The sequence below is a fragment of the Garra rufa genome, chromosome 6 (assembly GCF_049309525.1).
Source record: "Garra rufa chromosome 6, GarRuf1.0, whole genome shotgun sequence".
NCBI classification, from domain to species: domain Eukaryota; kingdom Metazoa; phylum Chordata; class Actinopteri; order Cypriniformes; family Cyprinidae; genus Garra; species Garra rufa.
The window spans coordinates 43,074,468-43,085,741 of NC_133366.1; the positions used below are offsets into that span (position 1 = coordinate 43,074,468).

An 11,274-nucleotide genomic window follows, 5' to 3' on the forward strand; every position below is an offset into this window, starting at 1 on the left:
TGAGACGCAGTGGCCCCGTATGGTATCGTAAAGTTGTACTAGCAGCGAAAATGCAGATGTTCTTTGCTCGTTCACTTGTTCATTATGCCATTTGAGCGCGATCAGTCACAGACATTCTTTTTTGAAGGCTAAAAATGTTTATGCCAGTGTTGCACCTGTCTCGCAAGTTGGTTTTCACTTAAATGTATTAGTTTCATTATCGCATTGTTCGCGAGTTTAAATAGACTCTGTCAGATGATTCATTTTTTTCTTCTTCTTTTTTTAAGCCAAACCGTGTCTAAGTGCATTAGCCTGTGCATCTGTTTTTACTTATCGCACTTCTTTTAGACTGTGTGATTTTTCATGCAACACTGCGGGCATTCCAGAACCCCCGAAATTCAGCAAAGACTTTGACGTCTTTGTTCAGGCAATGTGATTAGAGCAGAGGTAATTGCATTAAGGCTTCGGAGCCAAAGAGAGCGCTCGGCCGTATCAAACCTGGTTAAAGTCGCCCTGCTAAAATTGGCCGGGCGAAATGCAGACGATTCGCAAACACGGCGTCTTATGAAAAGAATAAACTAAACAAAAGAAAGTGGCAGGGTCAAACGCGCGCCTTCTGGTAACGCCGAAATTTGCCGGTAATCACTTTCCCAAACAGTCGCTAGAACACCCCAGTGCCTCAGTATGGGCCCTTTTGGTTTTGTTAAAGCACATGGAACTCCAGACTTGGGAAAAGAGGAGCAGCATTTGTGTCAAATCTGTCGCCAAAGGGCTTTTTATTAATCCAAGCCCAACTTCTGTGGGTTTGATATGGTTGGCTACATTTCCACGGGTTAACAAATCACCATGGGAATTTGAGTGAGAGTCAGGAAATAGGCCATTTAATGTATTTTATTCATCCGTTTGCCCGTGAGCGTGATAGAGCAATTGAATTGTCCCCGTTTTTACACTTTCAAACTGAACTAATTTCCCTCTATAGTTTAGACTCAGAGAAAGCTTTCTCTCACAGAGGAACCGTGACCCATGCGCAAATGCAAATGACCTGGTCCAGACGACCCGGTCCAGACTGTGCACATTTTTCAAGCGCTTACATGGATGTTAGGTTAATACATTTTGCTGGAACCGCACCAAAAGACCTGCACGCGATGTAAAACCGTATTATTCACGTGAGCAGAGCTGTTTGTGCGCGTGAGCGAGTTCTTCACTCATTCTTCAGAACAAGTGATTCGACACACGGCTTAAGCTTAAATGTATATGGCAGATGAGGAGTCGGTAGCGCGTGAGAATACTTGAACCCCAAAAAAGGAAAGCGGGTGATACTAAAAGGATTTAAGGATGGAACTTAACAGTTTTGAAACATATTCGACAGCTGATGCAAAGATTAGTCTATAGTTCTCCAAAATGAATGACTTACAACTGATGTTACAGTGTAAGCATCTATGGTATGTTTTAACACCAGTTTAACCAATTATGAAATCAGAAGAATGTATACGATTTTTGAGAAGAAAGAAGGATTTCATGTCTGTTTTTATAATGGATGTTAAAGAACTGGTTTCTGATTCAAAAGGTTCTCTTGTTTAATTTGATATGTGATCACAAAACTGGTCATAAGGTTCCATTTTTAAAATTGGAATTTATACATTATATGAAAGCTGAATAAATTCTTTCTAACGATGTATGATGTATGATTTGTTAGGATAGGACAATATTTGGCAGAGATACAACTATTTGAAAATCTGGAATCTGAGAGTGCAAATAAATAAATAAATGAAAATATTGAGAAAATTGCCTTTAAAGTTGTCTGAATGAAGTTCTTAGCAAGGCATATTACTAATCAAAAAGTAAGTTTCGATATATTTACAATAGGAAATTGACAAAATATCTTCATGGGACATGATCTTTACTTAATATCCTAAAGATTTTTGGCATAAAAGAAAAATCTCTAAGTTTGTAAAATATACCCATGCTACTTAAGCTTTCATCTACATATTAAATTAGAAATAGCTGACCAGATGAGAAGGATTGTAACACTTTCCTTTCTAGTGTACTTCTAGGGACCGCCATTTGACAAGATTGTGAGACAAACACACAATATTATCTATTTAGAATATTGATCTTCTGTATTTCCTGTTTTCATTTGATTGCATTGTATTTATTTATTTCCTTATATATTGGATGATGGAGAAGCAAATGGTGGAAGACGTGGAACAGGACTGGGACATGACTTGAACCCAGGACCCCACAAGCACAACAGCCCTTTATATGTCAAAGCAGCACACTGCCCTCTGTGCATAATAATTAATGGTGATGTGTTCATTTGGTGTTACAATCCACCACACTTTGGGGTTCTTCAGATTGCCACACTATCAGAAGCCTCTAGGGAACATTTAGGCAATAGCTTTTAGAAGGTATCTCTTATATTCCATTGGTATTTTTGGAATTGTTGTAGGAACCCATCTTGCAGGTTCCTGTCTTTTTAAACATGGTATTCTAGAGTAATGCTTTCTGGGATCCCTAAATGGCATGTAATCTTTTCATTTTTACAACAGCATTATGTATTTTATGTTAATTTACACAATTTTCTAAAGTGTTTCATATCAGAAACGTATGGGAATGTTATAAATATTCACATATTTATATCATAAGCTAAGTGCTTAGAAACACTTGAGTTAAAGATCTTTAAACAGAATGGTTCTTACCCGACACAGATTCATGAATGAGGCCATATTATAAATGCATCTTGCACAAACTTGACAAAAAATAGTGGTAAATATTGAGTGAATAAGTTGAATTGACAGTCATCTAGAGGGAAAGTTCAGCTCGTGTTATTCTTAAATTCTGCTCTCTCATCCTTTGTTGAAGCGCGTTCAGGAGAGGGAGAGCGAGGGGGGAGAGAGACCCTAAAGGGCGGAGTTATCCACTTCCTTTCTCCCCTTCATTTAATTGGGATCTATAGTGGCTCTGTGTTGAATGGTCAGTCGCAGAGAGAAGGGGCAGCCCTTGATTTAGGAGAAGCATTTTGTCTGAAGCCGTGGCTCTAAAGGAGGCTTTGCTATTTTGGGTTAGTCAGTCAAAGAGTGTCTTCAGACAGCGGGAGACTGATACGCGCGCGCACAGGCTCTCCAGACGGAGGTTGCGCTTCCAGTCTCTTGATACGCGCAACAGATTTCTCCTTAGTGACAGAGGGATATGCGCTTTTGCTTTTATTGTCGTTGCTTGTTTTGAGCTCTTGAGCTCTGCTAATTTTTCAAGACCTGTTTTTGACGTCGGAGCCTTTCGTGAAGACGTTTTTCTTTCGGATTTGGAGATGTTTTTGAGACCACAACAACGCATGTAAAGGATTGAGACAGTTCAACAAAGGAAGCGACAATCATTTTGAGAGTTTATTTTTTGTGCCTTTCGGAACCCAACATGGATACCAGCAAGGGCATAGTGTTCTGTGCCACTTTACTCAAACTTGCTGTGCTCGTGGCGTTGGCACAGCACGTCTCGGCTAAAACTCTGAAATACCAAGTTTACGAAGAACAGAAGGTGGGTACAGTAATCGCCAGACTTCGAGAAGATGTCGCTGATGTTTTGTCCAAACTTCCGAGCTCGATTCCGTTACGCTTTAGAGCCATGCAGCGCGGTAGCGCGCCTCTTCTCTCCGTGCGCGACCAGGATGGAGAGATCAGCATCAGGACCAAAATAGACCGCGAAAAACTGTGCGAGAAGAATCTGAACTGCACTATCGAATTTGACGTTCTCACCCTCCCCACGGAGCACCTACAGCTGTTCCACATCGAAGTGGAAATTTTGGACATTAACGACAATGCACCACAGTTCGCGCGCCCCGTCATTCCCATAGAGATCTCCGAAACCGCTGCTGTGGGGACGCGCATTCCCCTTGACAGCGCCACCGATCCAGACGTCGGAGAGAACTCACTGAACACATACTCTCTGACCCCGTCTGACTTCTTTATGATTGATATTCTAACCAGAACCGATGGCGCCAAGTACGCGGAGCTCGTTGTGCTTAAAGAGCTGGATAGAGAGGTGCGAGCGAGCTATGAACTCCAGCTCACCGCCTCAGACAGGGGCGTTCCCCCAAAATTTGGAACAACGCTCCTTAAAATCAGCATAGCCGATTCGAACGACAACAATCCTGTGTTTGAGAAGCCATCTTATGTGATCAACCTGCTTGAAAATTCCCCTTTAGGCAGTTTGCTCATTGATCTGAATGCCACTGACCCAGATGAAGGGACCAATGGTAAAATTGTGTATTCTTTTAGTAGTCACGTGTCGCCTAAAATCTTAGAGACTTTTAAGATTAATTCTGATAATGGTCATTTGACACTAATGAAGAAAGTTGACTTTGAAAGCACAAATTCCTATGACATAGATGTTCAAGCTCAAGACATGGGCCCCAACTCAATGCCAGCACACTGTAAAGTCATAATAAAAGTAGTGGACGTGAATGACAACAAACCTGACATTAGCATCAATTTGATGTCTACTGGGAACGAGGAGATAGCTTATATATCAGAGACAGCTCCTGTAGATACATTTGTGGCACTGGTGAGGGTAGATGACCTGGACTCTGGGTTGAATGGAGAGGTGGAGTGCCGTCTTCACGGCCAGGGTCATTTCAGGCTACAAAAGACTTATGAGAAGAACTACATGATCCTTACAAATGTCACTCTGGACCGAGAGAAGAGGTGTGAGTACAGCTTGACTGTTATTGCTGAAGACAAAGGATCTCCAAGTCTATCTACCCTCAAACACTTCACTGTGCAGGTCCAGGATGAGAATGACAATGCACCAAAGTTTGAGAAGAGCAGGTATGAGATCTCCACGGCGGAGAACAACTCACCAGGAGCTTATCTGTCATGTGTGAAAGCCTCAGATCCAGACCTGGGCCCAAATGGTCAAGTGAGCTACTCTATACTTGAAAGTACAGTCCATGGGAGCCCCATCTCCACTTATGTCACCATTGACCCCTCTAATGGAGACATTTATGCGCTACGCACTTTTGATCGCGAAGACGTGAGTCAGATCTCATTCTTAGTCCAGGCCCGGGATTCTGGAAGTCCCCCGCTGCGTAGTAACGTGACCGTTGTGTTGACTGTCCAGGATGAAAATGACAACAGACCAGTCATCATGATGCCTCAGCTGTGGAACCAAACGGCTGATGTTCCAGTGTCCAAATACGCAGAGGTCGGTGACGTTGTAACTGTAGTTCGTGCCATAGACCGTGATTCTGGAGCCAACGGTGACCTTTCGTGTTCTGTAGTAGGGGGCAACGAGGCAGGTTACTTTGCCATGGATGCTAAAACATGTGAAATTCGGACCAACGCCAGCATGCAGGACGTTCCACAGGATCACGTGGAGCTGACCATCCTAGTGCAGGACCATGGTTCTCAACCCCTCAGTGCCAGAGCCCTACTGAGACTTTCGCTTTATGAAAACATTGAGAACCACATGAACCCTCATCTGACAGGTGGAGGAACCGGAGACGGCCCTCTAGACGTGTCCAATGTCATCATCATCTCCCTTGGGGCAATCTGCGTCGTTCTGCTTCTCATCATGGTGGCCTTTGCCCTTCGCTGCTCACGTGAAAAGAAGGACACTCGCTCATACAACTGCAGGGTGGCTGAGTCTACTTACCAACAGCACCCTAAAAAACCCTCACGGCAGATCCATAAGGGCGACATTACCCTGGTGCCCACCGTCAATGGGACCCTTCCAATCCGGGCACACCATCGCTCACCAACATCCTCGCCCGGACTTGAGCGGGCCCACATGGGCAGCCGGCAGAGCCAACACAGCCGCCAGTCATTGAACAGCTTGGTCACAATTTCCTCCAATCACATCCCTGAGAACTTCGCCCTGGAGCTGACACATGCCACGCCCCCTGTGGAGGTAAAAGCAAAACTTGCATATTCAAAGAGTGTAATTGATGCTAATCTTCATGAAGAACTTGTGAATTCTCTGTCCATGTTTATACTCATCTTTTCATTCACCAATGTCAACATAACATTCACGTCATTGTGTGTTGTTCTCACACTAACAGTTTTCATTTGTTCATTCGTGTGTGTGTGCGTGTGTGAACGAGTGTCGTGTTCCATCAGTATTTATTTTTATTTATGTCATCTGTTTTTGCTATAGCAAGTCTCACAGCTCCTCTCAATACTCCATCAGGGTCAGTATCAGCCGCGGCCCAGCTTCAGAGGGAACAAATACTCTCGCAGCTACAGGTAAACTTACAAACAAACAAACAAATACTACGCTCCAAGCTCCAACTCCTTATTTGGGCATGATGTGGTCTAAATAGTATGGTAGAGTAGATGGGTAGTGATACTCAAACCTGTTGTGTGCTGCTGGTTCGATCGGATTGGATGATAGGTATTCTAAAATGTTTGTGGGAGAATAGGACAGAACTTCCCTGTTGCCGTGGTCACCCACGTTCGCAGATCCTGATTGGACTGCTCCTCACATGAGGTCATAGCTTGCTTTCTGTGCTTTTTTTCTTTCCTCTCATCTGCGTTTTGTTCTTGGATCATGTCATTTTATTCCGTGCATATTGTTGAAACCATTGTTCCATACAATGATGCATTTCAATGTCAATTTAATGATTGAATAATTAAAAACATACTAGCTTTAGATAGTTGCACTTTTTTAGTCCTGCATGCCTCTGCTGATGTGAATCTAAATAATTAAGACACATTTTTGTGCTAGAAGAATGCATGTTGGCAAAGAGACATCACTGAATAGATCTGTTTATACAAAGGTAAATAATTATAGTCTCTGCAAGTTTAAAGGATGGGTGGGGCATATGCTTGCCTGCTTTGCATATGCATGTTCATAGACTGCAATGCATAGAGATGCTTTTGAGAAACTTTAAGTTGATCAAACATATATCAAACATATAATTCCACTGTGAATGTTACATGTTTGATTCCTCTGACAAATTACTTTTAAATTGAGATTTCTTGTAGGTAATTGAGTTCAGTGATTGACTTAACTTGAATATTGTATATAGTTTTTAATTAGCTTGTATTTTGCATCATGATCAAACTGTAACTCTATTTGTGTGAATGTGTGTGCAGGTACGCCCTCCAGGACATGGATAAGTTCAGTCTGAAAGATAGTGGGCGTGGCGACAGTGATGCGGGCGACAGCGACTGCGAGATGGGCCGCGATTCGCCCATCGACCGGTTGCTAGGCGACGGCTTCGGAGACCTCTTCCACAACGATGGACACCACCGTCTCCACCCAGGTGAGAAATGAAGCCCGATTGGTCTCTCATGCGGTTTCTCACCTTTTTATCACCCTGAATTATGACATTCATCAGCTTGATTATATCGAGCACATTGCGTTTATGATGCAGTTTAACACCTCGTCTACAGTGACTTACTTTTATAACGTTGTGAACAGGTGCGGGTATGAATTAAATGACCTGTGCTGTGCTTTTATACTCAATATGCATGTGAAAATTAAGAAAAAAAGACTTTCAATCATCTGGATCTCGGCTGAAATTGTGTTATATTTGTAACCACTGCCTTTTGCGGTGTCAATCTGTTTTTATCAGTAGCTTAAGACAGTGTATGTGCATGTGCGTGTGTGGAGGCGTGGACTGGAGTGTTATTTCCCTGTATTCATTCTCTTCGCTGAGTGACAGCCCTATGCTTTCAAAACCTGAACTGAGGAAAATTCACCGTAATTGCTTTCACAATGCAGTTAAACCCCCCTTCCGCACGCACACACTCTCTTTTCTCTCCCCAGAGGGCCGCTATTTCAGCCCTGCTCTTCCTCTTTCATAGAGAGAAAGAAGCAACCTGTGTGCATCGATTAGAGTTTCACCCTTTCCTCACCAAAGCAGTTTATTGTCACTTTCGCTCAGTTGCTTTTCCTCCATCCCAATTCCAGTTTGTTCTCTCCATTTTCATTCCCTTGCTTTGTCTCTAATATTCAAATTCAGTTATATCTGATTCGTATAAGGCGGCGTTGCCAAAGTAATGAATAATAATCCAGTTTAACAAAGGATGTCAGCCTCCACAAGAGAAACTGGAATGGAAGAATGGTAAACTCTCAATCTCCTCAGCTTCTCAAGCTCCCTCCCCAACTCACCCACCCACCTCTGAAATCCTTTCTCCAGCTTCCTAACCTTATCATACTTCTTCGTTTTCCCATTCTCTTTCATCCCTTTGTTTTCCTCACTTTCCTTTCTGGCATTTTTCACATGCCCAGAGAAAATTTCATTGCTCAGAGGTTGCTCTTTCATAGCTCAGGAGATTTATGTTTCGTTTAAGTACAGTATCAAATTTGTCTCAGAGGTTTCTCCTAAAGTGTCTAGTAATACAAATAGATAGTGGGTATAGTAGATAATGTGGTCTTGGAAGAAGCAAACGAGAAATGTAGGATTTAATATTAAAATCTAACTTTTGATAAACAGAAAATTTCAAAACATTTTAAAGATCTCTTCAGAAATGTTTTCCTTAAAAAAAAAAGGTTCTTTATTGGCATTCATGGTTCCATGAAGAACCAGTAACATTAAATGAGCCCTTTCAATGCTCAAAAGGTTCTTTATAAGTTCTTCTGATTATGAAAATGTTCTGCATATTAACAAAAATTTCTATAGCTATTTAGGGAAAAAAACATTTTAGTAACTTTAGAACCTTTTAGAACCTCTTGAGAGTGACTTAAAGGAGAAGTTCACTTCCAGAACAAACATTTACAGATAATTTACTCACCCACTTGTCATCCAAGATGTTCATGTCTTTCTTCTTCAGTCGTAAAGAAATTATGTTTTTTGAGGAAAATATAGTCCATATAGTGGACTTCTATGGTGCTCTCGAGTTTGAACTTGCAAAATCCAGTTTAATTGTATTTAAAGGGCTCTAAACGATCCCAGCCGAGGAAGAAGGGTCTTACCCAGCAAAATGATCTGTTATTTTCTAAAAAAAAAAAACTGACAATTTGTATACTCTTGTATGGTTGAACTCTGTGCATTCCGGTTCAATACAGTTAGGGTATGTCGAAAAACTCTCATGTAATTTTCTCCACCAACTTCAAAATCTAAAAGCTAGATAAGATGAGCATTTGAGGTTAAAAAGCATACAAATTGTAAACCAATCTTCCTTGGCTAAGATTGTTTAGAGCCCTTTCAAGCTGCATTTAAACTGCATTTTAGAAGTTCAAATTCGTAGGCACCATTGAACTCCACTATATGGAGAAAAATACTGAAATGTTTGCCTCAAAAAACAATTTCTTTATGATTGAAGAAAGAAAGACATGAACTTCTTGAATGATAAGGGGGTGAGTAATCTGTTATCTGTAATTTTTTAGTTCTGGAAGTGAACTTCTCCTTTAAGCAAAAAAATCTTCATTTGCTTTCAGTTTGATCTCTTGTCTGTCCAGAAGTTTAAAAATGACAGTTCTGATGTTTACAATCCCAGTTTGATTGATTTCGCTCTTCATTACTTATAAAACTCAGTGAAAACTGTCTCTCTGTTTTTCTCTTAGCGGTCATGAAATTGTGTACGGAGGAGTGCCGTGTGTTGGGTCACTCTGACCAGTGCTGGATGCCATCTCAGGCGTCTTCGGATTACCGTGTGAACATGTACATTCCTGGAGAAGAGAGCAGGCCTCAGGTCCTCGAGGAGGACCAGCAATCAGTAGACTCAGCTAAGAAGAGCTTTTCTACCTTTGGAAAGGACAACGAGGAGGAATGCGGCGGTTCGCTGCTGTCAGAAATGAACAACGTCTTCCAACGTCTCCTACCAACTTCTTACGCTGAAGTCAATGAGCTCGAAGGATGCGCCGGCCCTCCCACCTCCTCCATCGGCATGGAAATCAGAAAGGGCTTCTTGCCAGGTAAAGCATCATCTACAGGCTCCGCCTACCCGCAGGGCGTTGCCGTATGGGCAGCCAATACTCACTTTCAAAATCCCGGTGGTGCCGTGACGAGCGGACACAGCTCGACCAATCACGCGGCATCGCAGGCACATTTAAAATGGCTGCCGGCGATGGAGGAGATCCCAGAGAACTACGAAGAGGACGACTTAGAGAGTGTGCTCAGCCAGCGCCAGGGAAAACGCAACGACACGAGACACGAAGTTGTCGACGCTAGCGAACTGGTTGCCGAAATTAACAAATTGCTTCAGGACGTACGCCAGAGCTAAACAACAATCTGATAAAGAACATTTCCCTATCTCTTTCTTTTCGTTCGCTCTATTTTCGTAGAGCAAACTAATCATTTAAAGGAGGAGAAAGGGAGAGAGTTCAGCGCTGTAGCCTTGATTGAGTCGCATGTGGAAGCATTTGGGTTAATATTGTTTACTTGGTATGACTTTTTGGTCTTTTTGTACAAAAGTGAACACAATGTGATTGTAAACACCTTTTATGTTTTTTTACTTCATATTTATATATGTGTATATATGTGTTTGTACAGAAAGCAATACAAATGTCTATTTTTATACAGTATTTCACTGCATGTATCTAAAATTAAACCAAGATTTGTTTGTATACTTGAAAATGTTTAATGTGTGCTTGAGCGTGTGTGAGTGTGCGTAAGGATGTTTTAAACGATACAGATTTCACAGTGTATACAAACTATTGTTGGTGGTCCAGTTCTCTGTTATCATTATTGTGAACTCCGAAATAATCTCACCAGAATGGTACTCTTTATCCATGAGTGACTGTGAAAAATTTCTTGGGACCTGTAAGGATTTCTCTCTTTGTCAGCAGACCTTTCTGTTACAATTTTACAATAATGTTGCATTAAAAACATACATTTGGAAATAGCTTTCTCACTGTCTGTTTTCATTTATTATTTATTCAGCAAATCTATTAGTCTTAGTTGTAATTATGTTTACCCTTTGGCAAATCCACATTCGTAAGCTTTCATTATGGAACTTGTTGAAAATGAACCAGACAGAATCGATCAAGTCCCTGCAGAATCTAACCAGTGATTCTTCTAACAAACACGCTTCTCATGGATCTCCGCCTCGGCTGCTTTCACTAAGAGCTCCCCCTTTTGAGCAGAGCAGGTATTGCAGCCACAAAAAAAAAAAAAAAAAGATTCATGGCATGTCCATCAGAAGGAGTGCTAATCAAATCCTTTTTGTCCATAAAAATCTGATTAGCGACTTTATTAAAGAAGACGTTTGATCTAGAAATAACATTCTGATTATATGCCTGATGAATCAAGCCTCATTTTGTTGTCTTTGCAAACCCAGAAAGGGTGTAATTCTGCCCTGGTTACCCAGCCATAACTCCTAGTAATTAGCTATAACCCTGAGTAATTAGCTTGTA

General features: G+C 41.6%; 1 protein-coding gene across 2 annotated transcripts; it reads left to right on the plus strand.

Moving 5' to 3' along the window:
• Nucleotides 1-2,949: 2,949 nt before the first annotated feature.
• Nucleotides 2,950-10,764, plus strand: pcdh18a (protocadherin 18a). Of its 2 annotated transcripts, none has more exons than XM_073843003.1 (4): nt 2,950-5,880; nt 6,127-6,215; nt 7,068-7,237; nt 9,484-10,764. In XM_073843003.1, exons 1-4 carry the CDS (start codon nt 3,391-3,393, stop codon nt 10,140-10,142), a joined length of 3,408 nt encoding a protein of 1,135 aa, XP_073699104.1. In that variant the 5' UTR covers nt 2,950-3,390; the 3' UTR covers nt 10,143-10,764. The 2 variants fall into 2 exon arrangements, with proteins under 2 accessions (XP_073699104.1, XP_073699105.1); XM_073843004.1 differs by having other exon boundaries at nt 6,160-6,215.
• The last annotated feature ends 510 nt before the right edge of the window (nt 10,765-11,274 follow it).